General features: G+C 36.5%; 1 protein-coding gene across 1 annotated transcript in view; it reads right to left on the reverse strand.

Moving 5' to 3' along the window:
- Positions 1 to 274: 274 nt before the first annotated feature.
- CACNA2D3 (calcium channel, voltage-dependent, alpha 2/delta subunit 3) overlaps positions 275 to 18801 on the reverse strand; it is a 476027-nt gene continuing 457500 nt past the window's right edge. The window contains exons 36-38 of the mRNA XM_010572633.1: positions 2552 to 2664; positions 1659 to 1741; positions 275 to 684 (exon numbers count right to left, since the gene is read on the reverse strand). Coding sequence (XP_010570935.1) covers positions 592 to 684; positions 1659 to 1741; positions 2552 to 2664 — 289 coding nt within the window. The 3' untranslated portion in view covers positions 275 to 591. The remainder of the gene's footprint in view (positions 685 to 1658; positions 1742 to 2551; positions 2665 to 18801) is intronic.

Raw genomic sequence — 18801 nt, forward strand, 5'->3', positions numbered from 1 at the left:
TGAGATGTTTTATAGCTATTTCCAGAAACAAAACCTTCACTATAAATCAGCACAGCGTATTACCTGCTCAGCTCCATACATGCACATGTGTTCCCTTGACTTGTTAATAAAAGCTATTCTGCCTTATTATAAAAGCTAACTCCACATTTTCTTCTCTGATTTTTTTCAGAAATAGGCTAAAAGCATAATAAAACATCTTCCATGTATTTTATTCTCTTCTCATCATTAATTAATGGAACAAATATATTATCATACTTAAAATACACTCCGAAACTGTGATTTTAATATACTTTATTGAAAAAAGTACACAGTTTTAAATTGTTTTCAATGGGACAAAGCAATGGTCACCTCTATCTACCAAGTCCTTTTCTGATGAATCATGACTACCATATGCCAAATTCACATCTGCATGACTTGCAAAGTAAAAAGATAAATCTTTTTTCAACATATCTTTAAGAATTTACATCACCAACAGTTTAAAATCATGAAATGCTGACGCTCTGACTATATTTCATGTCCTCTATGTTGCACCATTTCCCAGTTCACAGTTTATCCATGTATTAGCATGCCAATTGAACACATCAGTCAATGTCACCTTGAGAAAATCGCCAACAGCAGAGGAAGAAGAAGAAGAGGAGGTTTAGCACTAAGGCCTGAGACACCACCACATTCTCTTGCATTTTCCTAAAGAAAAAAAAAAGGAAAATAAAAACAAGCCATTACACTCAATTATGATACATGATTAATTACTAAACTACAGAGGCAGAAGAGGATTGGTACAAGCAACAAAACCCATGAACTAAATACACTCAGGAAGTAATACAGGTACACATTTTCATTTGAACAAGTTTAGACTGTAGACTGAAGGTGAGCATGATCAACAAGCATTACACAGTCCCCTCCATGCCATATTTTAGATCTCATTCTACATTGCATTACACCTTCGAAGGCATGAAATAAAGTTACTCCAGAGTAAAATGGATGTCTATGAACATATGCTGTACAAGCCACTGTAATCACATCCCGGTCTCTATCAGATCTCCATGGCCCTATACAAATAAGAGTACTATGCAGAACACAGAGTAGTAAATATGTGTAGTGACCCCCCCAAGCAATATTATGTGTAAACATAATAGCACAGTGCAGACTAATTTTGATAAATTCCAACTTATGTGAGAAAACAAATCCTGAACTATAAAGGAGCACAAAATAAAAAGTGTGGCAAGTAAAAATCAAGCGATATATTTATGTGTAAACTATAGCACGACAGTTGAGATTCTGAAAGTAGTTAATGAAAAAAACATTAACAGCACAAAGTTCCCAACCATATCTAATGAGGAGTCTTGTGGTCAGTGCTTGAGCCAGAGTAGGTTCTCAGATATTCCTGGCTGCCAGTTTGTGCTCACATCCTACCACGTTCTCTTATATGATACAAAACAGTCTACAAAAGCAGCAAGTCGAGACATTGTCTACAAGGGTGCTGAAAAGATCTGCAGCACTTACAGTGTCACTCACTTCCCTTACTACTGTGTTCTGAGTGTTCAGGATATTTCCTGATGTTTCAACTTAGAAGATACTTTTCCTATTTTATTTTTTTTTTTTAAGAAATAAAACATCTACCATACTCCAAAAGAAAGGAAAAGTAGATAGAAACTTACTTCAGGGTGAAATCCATGACAAGATTCTGGGCGTCGTCTTATCTTCTGAGATTTTAAACGTTCACATTTAAGGGATTCATTATGTACAAGGTAGTTAAGGAGAGATAGTCTGAGCATTGCAGTTTTATGTGAGTGTTTGGAAATGAATATAATGAAAATCTTTCAGCTCCTTCCTTCCCCTCCATAAGAAACCCAAGGTGATACGTGTGGTCAACAGAAAAAAAGGTAGACAGTAATTCTACTGCTTTCTCCTCAGTGATCTGTAGTTTAGAGAGTATCATTTGCACTTACACTGCTGACCTGTCTTTCCATAATAAGTCTGCAATAAAAGCACACTGCAGGCTACTTTTGATAAATTCCAACTTCTGTGAGAAAACAAATCCTGAACTACAGAGGAGCACAAAATAAAATGTGGGACAACTAAAAATCAAGTGATATATTTATTTTACTACATTTTTATATTTTTTGGAAAGCAGGATTCTGAAATATTTTCAGTATTCCAGTCCAACCCTAAAATAAAAAGTTATCTATATTGTAAGTTTTATAAGTTCCAATATCAGGAGCTCCATTCTTATAAGGAAATCACATACTTAGGGCCTAATTTGAAAGGTGTTCAGCTATCTAAAGGTGACCATGACCTTATCATATTTAAAGATGCACATAAGTGTGTTTGCTTAATTTGTACTGGCTGTTCAAAAAAAAAAAAAAAAAGTGAATTCTCCTTGAAAATAAGTAAGAATGCATTCTCAGCTGGCTTAGTTTCAAACAGACCCAGCACTTTATAATTGGTAACAATGCATTCTTAAGTCATGTTGCAAGTTTTACATAATAAGAAATTTTTCAACATTTGGATCTTGAATCTCCTTCTGACAACTTTGCAAATAAAAGGATATACCTTATTTCTATAGGTGCCATGGTAATTGGTGGGACAGAATCACAGAAGCATTCATTATCTACTACCACCATGAAGAGATTGCTGCTTGGGATTTGCTGGATAACAAAAGACCTGCAAATTAAAAAGAAATCAAATAATGGTGACATCATCTGTATTTCTGAGCAACAGGTTTTGTTAGGGCTTTTTGAACTTGTCAACAGCACCTGTATTATAGTCACAAATATCATTGACTTTATATATCATACTATATCTCCACACCTTGTAGAAGTAGAGGGCTTTGGACAATGTTTCCCTCAGTTCACAGAATATGGTTGTCCATTCTGAGATGTACATGAACCTGAAAGTTTCACAAGTGAAGCAGAATGGATAGGCTTATACTGCTGACACATTAAAGCGAAGACTGAGACACAAGTGAATTACCAAGGAGTTTATCACATTTTTTTCTTTTTCAGATTTCAATCCTGAATCTGCTCTGTTATGAATACCTAGCTATGTATTTATGATCTGGAATTTTTAAGTACACATGAAACCGATCTGCAAAAAATAACAAAGGTTCTTCTGCAGCCATGTAGTGATAACTCTCGGTCCCAAACTTTAGCCTCTACAATCACATTAGGGCCTTTATTCGCTCTGGCTCTTGCTTGAAGCAACATGAACTACTGGGAAAGATCTCAGCTTTCATCTGTCCTCTTGGGAGTCGTTTTATTACTGAGCCAACAAAACAGAGATTAAGCCTCAAAATCTTCCTAAGCGAGGAGATTTATTTTAGAATAATGACGACTATATGGTACAAATATGGTGATAACTCAGCACCACATTCAAATTAAGACAAAGTAGGAAACTCAAAAGGAGAGTGAGAAATAAAGACATTACTTGTAAGAAGGAAAGCACCCAGGGGAGACCAGGGAAGGATCCTGTGGGCACTATTCAATGATCCACAGAGTTACAATGAGCCAAACTCCTAAGCACGTACCAAAGAGAAAAGGGGGAGGAGGCAGAGCCAAGTAGGCACTGTTTAGCCTTTTCTTTGAAATTCAGGACACAACACAAAGAAAGGCTTTATGGCTTATACCCGATTCTTGAAAATTTTTTAAAACAATCTGTCAGAATTTGTACATGGTATCAACAGAATATCTGCCATATCGAATATCATCGAAAAATGGCAATTCCAGGAATTAGGTGTTTTTCAATGTGGTATGCTGGTAAATGTACAGAACGTTAAGTGAGGGTTTGAGCACCAAGACGATGTGGAGAGAAACATACTATTTTTCCTCAGACATCTTTATTTAAAATACATATTGTCTTACTAAAATAACTCCTTGCTTTTTCCAAAGATCACAGAAGATGAAATAGCGGAGGGGGCAGGGAATATTCAAACCTAGCTTCAGAAAAAAAAATTTGGAAAAATTACTATAAAAATGTTGCCAACGGAAAGATTAAACACTTTTCAGTATTTTTTAAACTTACTGAATCTCCATTAAAATTACACTTAGAGTGATCTGCAGTATGTTAGCTTTATGTTTATACATGAAATATACATTTATGGCATAATGTAAAAGGCTCAACTTTATAAATGTACCTACCAAACAGCTGGAGCATGTAGCAAGACTGACATCATTGTAATTGAGCATCTGTGGCTTTGTGGATTTGTGTGTGGGAGAAATGGGGCCAATAAAAGGAAAGGAGGGAAAACCTTTAGCAGACAATAACAGCAAAACTGTACTGCATGAATTTCTCAAAACAGTTACGAATAAATCAAACCCTAAAGAATAGAAAAAAAAATTAATTTCATTCCAAGGAATTAGCAGTATTTGGATTTTGTGCAATCTGAAACTTCTATGTATTGTGTCTTTAAAACTAGCTCAGAAAAGGACCTGAAGGGTAGAAAGTGTTGTAACAATTAATTGGATGCCAAATGATGAATTTCTCTTTTTTGATGAGAAGGGAATAATCACTCTTCTGTTGTACCTATGGCGTGCCTGACTCCAAGACCTTCTGTGACAGCCCCTTTTTTGTGGCCCCCCTGGTAAATACTGAAGCCTGTGAGAAAGCATGTACCATACAGCCAGGCTTAGAGGTGCCAATTTCATGAAAGGTGGGCACATTTCCCATTTTATTTCTTCTTTCACCCACTTCTCTGAGGTGGCGTAAGGGCCGCACAGTATAGGCTATTGCTTCCCCAAAGAAGGGGAGGGTGTGCGGGGGGGCAGGGAGAAGTAAATAAAAATTTGGGAGCTTTTCCTATCACTTCACCTAGCTGGAATGAAAACAGAAAGCACTTCAAGACATAAGGAAGTTTCCACTACAGAACTATGATGCCGAGTAAATTACTATATGGCTTCTCTGACAAAAAAAGTCAAAAACTACAAAGGTTTGTAGGAATTAAGTCCTACACTTACAGAAAATTTTGCTAGACCTGGGGAATGCAGTATATGCATGGATTGATAGAAATTATGAATTAATGGAACTGCAAAAAGCAATATATTATGTTAAGTCAAAAAAACTTTCCTACTTCAGGAATTATATGGTAGATATCAACTAATTACACTTGTTCCGTTTACCAAATAGCGAATATTCTTACAAATCTACAGTCTGTTTATCTATTACAGATCTTTGTGAAGTGTCTAACCTTATGATGACGTCCACAGAACATGTGACTGTCACCTAAAAAAGATGTCACCCACAAAAAGATGAAAATTTTGGCTCACTGCAGCTTTTGTTTCCATAGTGCATAATAATATCTTGCAAAGTGGAACAGCTAGCTTCTCATCCACCATACTAGATATAAATTAAAAAGAAAATTTTACCTTCCACCAGCAGTAAATGAATGTTTTCCCTTTCACAATTCTCAAACATAATCTTGAAGTTGTAAAGCCAAGTGCGTGTCCTCACCAGTCATTGACTTGTGAGGTCACAGGCAAAGGATTAACTTATCAACAAGTGAAGAGAGAGGATTGAAGACAGAGATCGAGTCGAGCAAATAATTAAGGGCAAAAAAAAAATATGTCCAGTTTAGCTTTCTTTTCTATTAATAGAATGTGCACAAGCAAATTATACTTCTTTCAGCTGCTGTAATTTAAGATCATTTCACAGTCATGAGGTATTCTTACCCTCACCAGATCAATGGCAAAGAAGTTTCTGCCAGTCACAACCACTGCAGTTGCTCTGTGACTATTCAGATAATTCACATGGCACTGCTTCACTGCTTCCATGCCCAAACTGGATAAAGCACACAATCATCCCAGCAGCAGGTCTTCTGTTTGAGTTCAGCTTTCAGTTTCCATGGTGACATGCGCATACTTCTCTGAAATTCATTTTCAGTGAATGTTCATGCCAGTAAGTCTCAGGAGCTGAACATTCACAGAAAACAAAAGGTGCATATACACAGTGAGAACAAAGCCTTTCAAATACTGAAATATTCTACCAAAATGTTTCCCTGCGTATGCCAAGATTCAGTTGCAAGGGAGAAAAAACTCTAGCAATGCTGAACAGCTTCCATGACTGCAGTGGGAAATAAGGAAAGTTGCTGACAAAGTAATGAAAATGGTCTTGTCTTTTAAGTGAGCTCCACTGTGAGTCTCTAAAGTTTATATTACAATAAGCATTTCTGAACACCTGCTGGCTTAGGCCGTCATTTGTGTCACTGGCAGTATGGGAGCCAACTCTCAGGGACAGAGTAAGGGGTTTTATTGAACTTTCTTGCTGGTTTAACAAACAAAAGAATGTCTATGTTTAATATTTATGGAGAAAGTTTCATGTTTAAATGGTAAAGCTCTTTTTGTGTTAAGTAATGTAAATCTTTTGATTTGAACCTTTTTCCTTTACACCAGTATCATCACCATCATTGGATAGTGACAGCACAGAAAAAGCCTTGCATATGTCTCCATATATAAAATGGAATAAACTGTTTGGGTTCCTGTTACGTTGAAGCCACTTTGAGTCAATAAGAGCTTTATTAACAATTTCTCCTCCATCTTTCATGCACCGAGGAACTAGTTTGGTTTATTTGATGTGCAGGTTCAGAGACTTAAAACAGACCTGAACACAAACTGCTTCTTCACTTTGTGGGGAAGGTGAGGAAGGAAGACACTTAATACTTTGAAGGGGCAGAGAAAGGAGGAAGAAAATCTAGTCATGCCAAACTGTTTTGTTAATGAACTAAAAATAAGAATAGAGAGTAAATCTGCAAGAAACTCTGCATTTTGAGTCAGAGCATTACACAAGACTTTTCTCATGTTGCACACACTTTATCTGTTTCTTTCTAACCTATTTCTGTATCAGCTGATATAAAAGCATCCGCACAAATATACAAATTGATTTGGGAAAAAACCCCCAGCTTCATGTTTTACTTGGAAATAGTAAATATTTGCTCAAAAGTGCAAGTATTTATCTGTTGAAAATTAATTTATTATTGCGGAATGAAATAGGAAGACTTGGAATTCAAGTACTACTGCATTCATAATCATATTTGCTAAAGTTGTGCTTATGAAGGCATGATAAGAAAGCACACTTTTAACGTGTGTCTGGTGGCTAAATGACTCTTCCCACAGAGAACCAGTTCTTTCTAATTTCTTAAGATAGCCTAGAATACGGAAAGCATCATAACAGGACTGTAATACAACTCTTGGAGGGCAGTCACACCAGCTGCCTTTATGCATGTAACTCAGGTTCCTACATTGAAGGGTAATCAGCCCCAACTTTGAACAGAGTACATGCAGAGCCACAGACTATTCAAGGATAATTCAGAGCAGGAGCTTGGCTTCGGTGATCTGAATCATCCTCTGCAGGAGGGTCTTTCTCTCTCTTTAATGGGCAAATAGTGATCCTGCAGAGAAATGCATCCCGAACGGGGTGAAATGTGATGCCTAAAGCTAAGTGCAGGCTACAACACCTGTTCTAAAAGAGCCAGCACACTACATTCAAACCTGGTTTTATTTTCCAGTTTGAATCTCTTCCTTTTGCTTGTATATATAAACATTTTCATACAGTTATATTATATTTTGATCATAATAATTTCTTCCACAGACTACGTTTAAAAAAAAAAACGAACCAACGAACCTAATTTCAAAAAGGTCAGCTCTTTTTCTTATTACAAGTATTACTTTCTCCTGTAAGGAGGAATAATTAGAAGATATACTCAGGGCAGTAGCAGAGTAGGGATTGAGCTGACACTACCCTTGGTGCACTGCCCTCTTTCCGCACCATGTGCTTCTTTCTCTTCCTTTCATCTTCCAGCCTCTGAACCTCTTGGGTGGCAAAGTATCAGTAAGGGAGAGGGACAAACTTCCCTGGAAAGGAGGGAAATGTTGCAAGATGGGGGAAAGGGCAGGGATGTTGGGACAAGCAGTAAGAAAGGGACAGAGAGAAGGTGGTTATTAGTCGCTGCAGCAGGTGGCTTTGTCGCAGGGCCTCTGCAGTCTGTCCCCTTAGGGATTTCGGAGCATCTCCCATATTGATGAAAACAGGCAGAGCAGTAGCAAGGCAGAGCTAGACCCTTTTTTGATTCCTGGCTGCTGTAGTCATGAGGCTCCTGTATCTCCTGAAGGAAGAAGACCAGTTTACTGGCCAACTTGAAAATCACACACTTAGTCACTTATTTCCCTTCTTAATGCAGGTCATTGCTTCACTACAACTACCTGAATCATAAGGTGCAAAATCTGTATGTGGTAGGCTTAACATCTTGTCTCTGAGATGCTGCTGGCTGCAACTTTCCTTTCCTAACATAGCTGGATCCATAACCGGCAAAGCTAAGGTAATTCAATTTCAAACATGCAAGAGATGTGTCTTGTCCAGCTAAGCAAACCTAACCTTTAAGTTGTTTACTCTCTACTATTTGACTATAACCTCTGCTATTAAAGGAAATCAATATTACTGTTAAACAGCTTAGTCTGTATTTCCATGCAGGAGAGAGAATCCATTTCCTTGTCCACTGATGTTAAGTTTTGGACAGGATATAAACTGAAAACAGACCTGAGGTTTCCCTACTAATAAGCAGCCATTTACATAGCCCCAGACACACCCAATCGTAAAGAAATGTGTTGAATGCAGCATATTTTGTACAGGACCGAGGGTGGGCCAGACAGCCGTAGAGGGGACACAGTCATGTTAGGCTGTTCAGACTGAGGATCCCAAATACCACCATTTATTGTTCACTTGCACTGAACTATTTTCCTTTTCCTGGCTTACAACCATGCTGCTATTAGCTGGTGGCCAGTGACACCGCTACACAACTTGTTTCAACAACAAAGAATGGTCATAAACCTCCTAATAGCCTTCAGAAATCTCTAATTTTCAGACCCATTTTTCCCTTCTTTCTTCAGACAGTTGCAAAGGTTGCAAAGTGTTTGAGGGAACAAAATGAATGACAAGCAGCATGGAACTCTGAAGATACTTACAGGATAAGACTACACTAGAGGAACAAAAATATTTAAAGAAAATATCTTCCCATTATCCTACAGAATGGGAGAAATTTCTCCGTGATTTGAGGATGATTTAAGCACAGCACCAACATTAAAAGCAATTCAACTTGTTTAAAAACAATGCTGTGTGTTTCTAGTTAAAACTTAATTAGTTTTCTCACAGAAATACTGCATTATTTTGCTTTGTTTTAAAACACACTTGTTCATAAGTAACAGTTATTGAGTTATACAGTATATATTACAAACAATATACTTTTTTAATTTTACAGAAGTATGCTGCTATTAAATCTGTGCTCATGACAACAGATGCTACGCAGTAGAGTGTGTGGTCATGATAAACACATGGTTTAGGTGGGATTTTAATCCTATAAACATGTAAATGGCTGTTCAGATTCATCTTTAATTTCATGTTCAGGAGCTTTAACAGCCTGATTCAAGGGAAAAAAAAAAACAAACATATGGGTATTTTTCATCTGTTTCTGTAATGACCGTAGGAACACTTTAATACTATTGTTTAATGTTATAGTGAATGACTATGGGACTTTCATTCAAATTATGACTAGAATAACATCTCATTGTTGCATTAGCATATGTCACTCCTGTACTTACATAATCATATCAATCATTTTTAGGAGGCAACAGAAAAGATCTTTTAGCTACCAGTTGTTTTGCCTGTGTGGATGAATCCTACAAAGTATGGAAGAATTTCACTGCGAGGAGTTTGAACTGAAATAAACTGAGGGCAATATTTTCAAATTGGCAACCTAAACACGTGCACAAAGATGTGGAAAAGTAGTCTGAATTTCCATGGTACTCAACTCAGATAGCCCCCACTGGGCGCTCTGATGCTTGAGCATCTCTGTAAATTCAGCCATTCCCCTCCGGGCCTTTCAGTGTATTTTTTGAGTGCAAACCTGCGTTAATGAAGTTTGAGTATTTTGGATTAAGATTAGTTGTTACTTTGGGATTACATTTCATATCTGTCAAATTCAATCTTTCCTATTTTTTAGAGAAAGAAAAAACATACCAGCACCAGGGTACAGTAAATGGAAAATATTGTGCACTCTGCACTCAAATATGTGTTACTCACATAACTGTTGGTTGCAAATGTTCAACCCTAATGGTCTGGAACAAACTTTAAGCATTCAGCTGAAGTGCAGATATCCGCTGTGCTGTTTCCCAACTCCTATCATGTGCTTTCCAGGCTGCTGGCTACATTTCCAACCCACATTTCTCTCACTTATCACATTTTTTAAATGAATGAATGAAATGTTTATATCACAGTCAAGTTGGGCTACTTGGGTTTTTTTCAGATAAATGATGACAGAGAATGGAATATCTTTAATGCAATTTATAAAAATAACATGCATGCCAATAACAACATTTCTGAGAGCTGGAGCAGTTAAAGTATATGAAAAAAAAGCAGCTAGTGGTTCTCTTGTATAAAAAGAGACAGATAACCTCTCAGCCTCAGGCCTGTAACCTGACCCCATACTAGCAAAATATTGCTACCACGTATAGCCTGACTGACTGTAGCACAATCTGGTGTCGGTATAAACATACCTACTCAAAGCAAAGTTTAGAATCACGGATTCAAATGAATAATATCACCCTCACCATTCCTGCGTCTGCCGAAGGCCTGCAACCCCAGAGAGCTGTGGCATGGTTGGCAACCACTTTGCTTCTGATAGGAAACCCAGAAGGGCCAGTCCTCTTTCATTATCAATCAGGGGATGCTTTCTCAAATAACTGATGCTCAGATAAAAGTCCCTTACCAACTGCATATTAGAAATGTTACAAATGCCCAAAAGCTTTGAGTGCCCAGACTTTAGGAGGGAAAAAAGTACTTTGGGTAATGAGGAATTGGACTGTGCTCCTAAGCTTTCTAGTCCAGCCACCCACCCTTATGAGGATGTAAGATAATGGAGAGTTTCAGATCACTAGGTTTAAAATGGACTGCAAAATTTTTGCAAAGAAACCAAGCTCAGAAATCCCACAAGCTTTAAATATGAGTCAAGGTTCATACCCCTGAACAAACCTGAGCTGAGAGCGTGGCATAAGTGGGTCTCCATAGGCAGAGTGGTTACCTGATTCTGTGGTAAACTGCTCACAATGAACAACATAGGTGATACCGTAATTGGCACAAACCAAATCATATCAGAGGTCTCTTAAAGCTTGGACTTCGCTTTTTGACGCTGGCACCTGGTTAGCAGGACAATGATAGGGAGGTCAGAAAAGTTATCCAGACTGGAAAATGCAGTTCTACTATAGCATGTTAGCCAACGTGTGGTTTTTAGCAGAGGTTTTTTTAGCCCTACTTAAGTAGCTGTGGTTTGTATTGAGAGTTCTCTCAGGTGATGTTTTTAAAATACTAAATGATTTATAAGCTAGATTCTAAATATAATTTAGAGATTAAAAAGCCAGTTGATTTCCTCTGATTTAGGAAGGCTCACAAATATCACATGACATTGTAAAAGTAACTTTCAAATTGCATGAATTGGTAACTACTCTTCAGCTTTAGGTCCAGTCTCATCTATGAAGACGACATGGCTCTAGCAAAGAGCTACACAACGCAAACTGAATTATAAAAAGCAGAGATGATCAGGAGATTCACATTAAAAGTGTAATAAACCCTAGAACTAAAGTGCTCATCGGATGTGTCCACAGTGTGCTTTGCAAGGATGTTGTTAATTTAGTTCTGTAAACGTAAACTTTAGCAATGATTGAGAAGGCCACATCTGACAGAATTAAGTACACTGCATGTTGTCTTCTCCATAGCTAGTTAAAACTCTGTAATATTTTAGGTAATATATAAATGTTCCCTGCACTGCACTTGAATCTTAAGAGTCACATTGTTTTTCCAAGTTAAAGGCTACTAAATATCCATTAAGCTCTCAAATCCTTTATAAAGAGAAGTGCTACATGTACAGATGCCTAAGTCATGTTTGCATTGTTTTTCATCAGACTATAATATAATACTAGTATATTATAAATTCAAATGAATTTCCTAGTATTAGCAATTCTTCACAAGTGTGCCTGGCTTTAAAAATTCACTGCAATGTTTCCCAATTTTAATGAGTTTTCCTTCTCCAAGCCATCTTTGATATATACATTACTACTCAGCTTTATATATTATGGCATTCATACAACTTTTTGAATCTCCTGTCATTACAAATATCCTTTCATTGTGTCAGCTACTATCTATCATTTGTTTAATATTTATTACTGCTTGTTTAAAATGTAAAATTATGTTAACTTTAAGTAGAGTAATATTTACATTTTATAGCACTACTGAGCTTAACTATGAACAGTGAATGGGTAGGGATCACCACCTTCCCACGCAGAAGTTTTATTTATAAACTTCTCAAGCAATTCAGCTCTAGGCTTATTTGGAAGACTCATTTCGGCAGTTAAGAGAGAGAGCACATCTCATCCTACTTTTCAGAAAAAAAACCTACAGCAAAACTAATGACAACATTAATAGACTGAATTGCTAGGAAGCTGACCCATGTGTCTCCAAGATTTTACAATACTTACAGATGGACCACATGGTCAGTGCTATGAAGTCTCCTAATGAAGAAGATGCACACATCTGCAAGAAAAGACCACCATACATTTCCTCACCTTTCTCTTCCTTCTATAGAGTCCCCCTCTCATTCGATATATATTCCTTGCCATTAAAAATGCCCTTTGAAAACAATTACTATGGTCAGAATATTTTTTACATTAAATATACTTTTTCTCCATTGATCCATAGTGATTCTTTCATTCTCTAGCTTTTTTATGATGATTACTATGCCAAGCAAATTGAAAGAGAGAATTTGAATACGGATTTGCATGGTTTTGTCAACTAAATAAACAAACTCCAAGGTTTTGATTTTGGGGGGAACACTCTGGCATAGAAACTGAGATAATAATGAAAGCTATTTTCATTATAAGGTAGCATTCTGTGTATAAGCAGCTACAATACTCCTGAATTCAACAAGCAGACTAAAACAGTTCTGAAACAAAAAAGGAACATTGGAAATCCTTGTCTATTTAGAAACAAAGAACCCAAGCAAACAACAAAAAAAACCCAACCTTGAAAACTGTCCAAAGGATTGTTAAACTAATGACTCGCAGGCACAGGCCTGCCTGGTAACATAGATGTCTTGCCCTATTATTTCATATACCTATTTTCTTAAGTGAAAGTAGTAATCTTCAGTGTTTCCTGAACTGGTAATTTAAAATATACATTATCAAAGGGTAGAGTTAAATTACCCATACAGTGACTTTAAATTGCACCTGCATGACAAACATTATAATCACTGTTGCCTTTGGAGTGAAGAGGAAGTTACTCAGCATGCAAGCGGAGATGTGTGGGTAACACACAATATAGGATTTTAAACTAAGCATAAAGACCTTTAATAAACAATTCTAGCAGTTTAAATTGCATAATTTGATACTTTTTACAAGGAAAGAACAGGGAAAAAAGTATCTTTTGGGATCTTCTAGAGTTTTGGGGTTTTGGCTATGGTAAGTTTCTACCAATACAGCTGTTGCCGCAAATATAAAGTCTTTAACACTCATAAGTATTCTGCAAGTCTGGAAGATCTGATTTTCAAAACGGAGGTGCAAGATGGCTATAGATTAAGATTTTGATCCTTGAGCCTTCAACAATTAACTACTGAGGTATGTGAAATACTTTCCCTTGAAGATACTCCTTGACTTCCATGCACACCTAAGCAAGCTCTCAGAAATGAAGATCTGTTCAACATTGCCAAGATCAGCAGTGAGCAGTTTGACTACAGCACACCTGTGACTCAACATGGGCACAGGTCAAAACCATTTCTGTCCATGGTATCACATGTGTACTTGGTATAGTTGCTGAAAAACCAAGCGTGCAAAACCATACAGTCTAAACAAAGTATGGTGAAATATAGAGAACGTTGGTTTTCTTCAGGGTCCTGTAAAATGCATACAGTAAAATGAATACAACCCAAATGTCTTCTGAAGACTGACTATAATTTACCGCCCAAACTACACCAGGAAATCTCCAGGGATATTCTGATGTACATAGATAGAGCTCTAAATGAGAAGAAATTGGCCCTTGATGCTTTGATTATTTTATGTGGCAAGCTGATTTGTTTAGAAGTAAACTAACTACATCTGAAAAGGCAAATGATTATTTCATGGGAAATTGAACTGCGTATTTATTTACACATTTTAAACACGATCAAGTACAGCAGTTTGGCAAGCTTCTGCTGAGAAAGAAATGCAGAAATATTTTAGCAAATGTTGGTATGTTGCAAGATTAAGTGTTTTTTGAAAACCATTACCATTTTAATGTCTTCAGATTGGACTATTCCTGAGACTAATACTCATGCCCTGAATAATCTGAATCTAATTTGTATTGTTATTTTATCTGTTACTGCCAAATAAGTGTATTCAGTGGACAAGTCTGAAATTTGCCATTATAAATCCACACGAAGGGTTCAGTGTCATCCTGAACTATAACTCCACTGCCATTTACCTCTTTTTATTGACAATGAACAGCACTCAATGCCCAGTCTATAAGAAAGCAAAAGAAGACATTTGTTTTATTGATGATTTTCCTTAAATAATTGTCTGCTTACTAACACTCCAATGGGCCAAATATGTAATACATGGGATGGTGTTTAATCAAATAAGTAGTTCCTATCAATTTAACAGGGAATTTACATGTGATATACAGCAAAGTAAAGTGAACACTTACATTCATCTCGCATAATTAAAACATGCATTTAAGTCTTTCCCAGGGTTACGATGATTGTAGCTACATACTTCCTTGCTTCCCTAGTGAGAATATGGCTTTCTCATATTTACTTTTCTCTTTATTTTGTGTCTTAAGTCTGTGCACAAAGAATCAACTAGGAACAAAACAGTTTCTCTGGGTTTTTGGTGTTGACCTTGTGGACCCCTGAGTGCTGCAATTAAAAGAGAAGGGGGCTTTGCTCCCTGGGTCATTGGAAGTAAGGCCAGATTTTTGATCTGCATCCAAGTCCAATATGTCATCACACATGAACAGGAGAGGTTGAAAGGGCAGATTTTTAAGCATTTGACTATGCAACTGCTGCCTGATTTGTATACTCATATTTTTACAGTTGAACATGCAAATTTGGCAACTATGCACTCAAATGGTTCCTTGCAACTTCGAAATTTTAAAATATACACTAAAGGTATAAATAGTCAGATGAGTAAGTTGCTGTGCCTACAGAAGAACTATACCCACATTCATAGCAGTCTGAGATAATGCTGAAATTAATGGTATTTTCCTAAATGAAGCTAGATGAAAACATCTGAATTCTCATGCAAAAAATGAAATTTGCACTTAGAGAAAACTTTTTTTGTTTGTTCTACAAACAGATGAGTGGATATACTAAAAAGATCAGGTAACTTTGGTCAAATATCAAAACAGGCACCATCCTTTCTAATTTATAACAACTTCATCTTTCTAAGGATGCTTTTCTTAGACATTTTTAGTGCTTTTAAAGTATCAGCAATTAAACTTTGCAATGGTGAGGTCACCAGAAGGCAAAAACTGGTAATGTAACCAGTGAGAATTGGTGAAGAACTTTGGTTGACACACTTACTTGTATTAAAAAGTGGCTAACACATTGGGGCAATACCTCATAAAACTGCAAGCAGCATTGAGATACTGATTTAGCCAAAGACTTCAAATTTAATGTCTAATCAAAAACACATCTCTGAGCAGCACAACACCTTTAAAACCCATACCAAGTGTGTTTGGCATTAGTGTAGCTCTGACTCAACAGAAAGAGTGCCATTTGACATTGATAAAGAAAAAACGTTTCTCTTTAAAAATTAACTATTTCTGACACTGAAGCTGCCATAGAACATTCAACAGTCTATCACCTGAGTTTTCGGAAGTAATGCTTTTTTTTTTTTTTTTTTAGCTTTTTGCTATAAAAGGGAATAGCTTACTGGAAAATATGAAAGCATTTCAGATTTTTAAAAAATCCCAGTTTTTCCTCTCTTGTTGACAGTGCTTAGAAAATGTGGGTTGACTTGTTTTTGATTGCTGTTTGAATAACAGATTAATTTAATAATCGTTGGGATATTGAATAACAAAAAATTATGGGACGGGACAGCCAAACTGTGACCCTAATGACATTCTTATGTTAATTCTTATTTTCTTTTAGGCTCCTGCTTTCTTAATAAAACCTATATTTTTGAAAATTGTTTTTAAACATTGCAAATTATCCCAAAGTAGCATTTATTTTTTGCTAGTGAGAGATAAGTTTACATATAGAGAGTGTATTTTGTAGGTCTGTATACATCTAGTGCCTGAGTCAAAGTCCACTTTTGGACTTTGTATAGGTGCCTTTCCGTTGATTGAATAAGCTTTCAGAAATGGCTGAAAAGGTGAGCCAGCTATTTATGGAGTAATTAGCATGTAGTCCTTTCTACTGTGTGATTTATTTGTGAAGATACTTTGATTTAAATCCAAGCACCCATGATTAAAAATTACGATTGGAAACATTTATAAGAACAAGGCTTATTTTTCGTAACTACAGTTGGTAAGTGTTCCCCTTGGTAACTGTGAAGAGTGGAGTATTTCTGAAAGACCAGTAACAGCACACCCAGCATGCAGTAAGACTGAGCCTCTGACTCACTCTGTGACCTTGTTCACTATGACTGTGACTTTGTTAGCAATAATGCAGTATTTGTGCTCCAAAATGTCCTATCTAAGTAATATTATATGATTTCAATTAACATCAGCCATCATTTTTACTTCTACTAAGTGACTGCTTTTAGTCTCCTTTTTCATACAAGGGATCTATAGTAGTACCTGACTGACACTGTAGGAACAAAAGAGAGTGACTTGAATAAGTAACTTGTGACACGAACTTTCTTGCAGCAGAGTATTTGCGCGACTTTTGTGGCAAACCTGTTCACAATATACTGAGTTTTCCAGTGTCTTTCAAATAGGTTTGCAACATTAGAGTGGGTGTATATTCAGCTAAATATTTACAAATACCTTCTTCTATTTGTAATCAAGATTTGCAAGTATATATCACAAACAGATTAATCTATAACATGATCCAAGGACAATGCAGAAAATAATCCCACTGATTCAAATGGATCTGAATCGAGAGCCTAGTATGCAACAGATGCTGTGCAAATTAACCATTGAACACAGCGTCAGTTCAAGACTCACTGTATATAAGGTTGAACCCTAATTTTGACTGATTGAGCCCATCATCCTTGAATTACAAGTATTAAGCAATACACTTGCTTGTAAAAATATTGGTATTGAGGCCATGAAACAGAAAACTGGGTCAGAAGATGTAGGTCTACAAAGAACTTTGGGTCAAATTCCTTAGCTGTTCTGCGGGAGAGTGTCCTGGGTTATAACAGAAATATTTGGAATCCAATACAGTCTGCAATCTTAGATACAATTTGTAGATTGTTAATGACAGTGGGTAAACGATATAACGAAGAACTTTCCCATGAGAATCTAATAGTTCTTCTGGATTATTTCTTTAGGTTTTGCCATTGCTTGTGGAGAAAAATAATGGGTGCCTTGAGATCAGTTTGTAACTTACAGGGTTTTCTTTTATTTTTTTGTTCCACTGTGGAACACAAAATGTTTTTCTATGAAAAAGATCTTAGCGCATTATTTTTGAAATACTATAATTTTCACTAAACTCAGTTTCCAGCTCAGTGCTGTCCAAGTATTGCAGAATTGTGTTATTTTTGAAAGTTATTTCCTTTGACCTGAAGTTACTTTAGAAGACAGACTGAAATCTGCATTCCTTTGAGAAAACCTGGTCCTGTTAAATTAATCTTCTTTTCACGGAATCGTGTCTGTTTGCAATATTTAAACAGGATCATAGAATCATAGAATGGTTTGGGTTGGAAGGGACCTTCAAGGTAATCTAGTTCCAACCCCCCTGCCATGGGCAGGGACACCTTCCACTAGACCAGGTTGCTCAAAGCCCCATCCAACCTGGCCTTGAACACTTCCAGGATGTATGGCAATTTGTGGCACAACTTCTCAGTAAACTTCTGCTAAATGATCACAAAATAAGGCTACTTGAATTCTACAATGCTGGCATGAAGCACTCATAGCAGTATAACATACATTGTATTTGATATGTCAAGTGGAAAAATCACAGCTTGATTTTGTTGAGTTTGTACTTTTCAGGCAGTGGGACCTATTGTTACACTTAAAGGGTTCCCTAGGATCAATTTACAAAGCACTTTCATACTTCTATCCCACAAAGCCATATAAAACCAATTATTCATACTAGACATTAATAATTTCTTTACAACTAAAAGTTGGTCAGCAGCAAATTAGAAGTGAATATTAGTACTTAAAATATAACTCCAGTGTACTTACTCCTATTTCCTATTTTAAAATAATGAAGATATTGAGGAGAAAATTTAGGAGCAAGTCCAGAAGCACACCTATTGACTGCAAAGTGAAGAAGTTTTCACATTTATTTGCTAATTGCATATTGATTTAGTCTGGAAAGGGAGAGTTGTAACAATTTTTGTTTAACTTATAAATTCTTCCTGACATTTATACTGATAGACAAATTATTGCTGTTAATACTAATCTCCTTTGTGATGATGACCTCTCAGCATAAAGGAAATCCAATTAAGAGACTTACTGAAGTACAGAAATTTGCATAAACAATACCTAAGCAATTCTTCCATTAAAATGTACCATAACTACAGTAAAAATGTCACTGCACATAGCCACTAAATGCAGAAAAAAGACATTTTCAGTATGAAGGAGGAAAGCTAGACTGAAGTCTTTCTCTTCTTTTAACCCTATGAG

The sequence above is a fragment of the Haliaeetus leucocephalus genome, unplaced genomic scaffold, assembly GCF_000737465.1.
Source record: "Haliaeetus leucocephalus isolate CR32 unplaced genomic scaffold, Haliaeetus_leucocephalus-4.0 Scaffold2, whole genome shotgun sequence".
Classification (NCBI taxonomy): Eukaryota; Metazoa; Chordata; class Aves; order Accipitriformes; family Accipitridae; genus Haliaeetus; species Haliaeetus leucocephalus.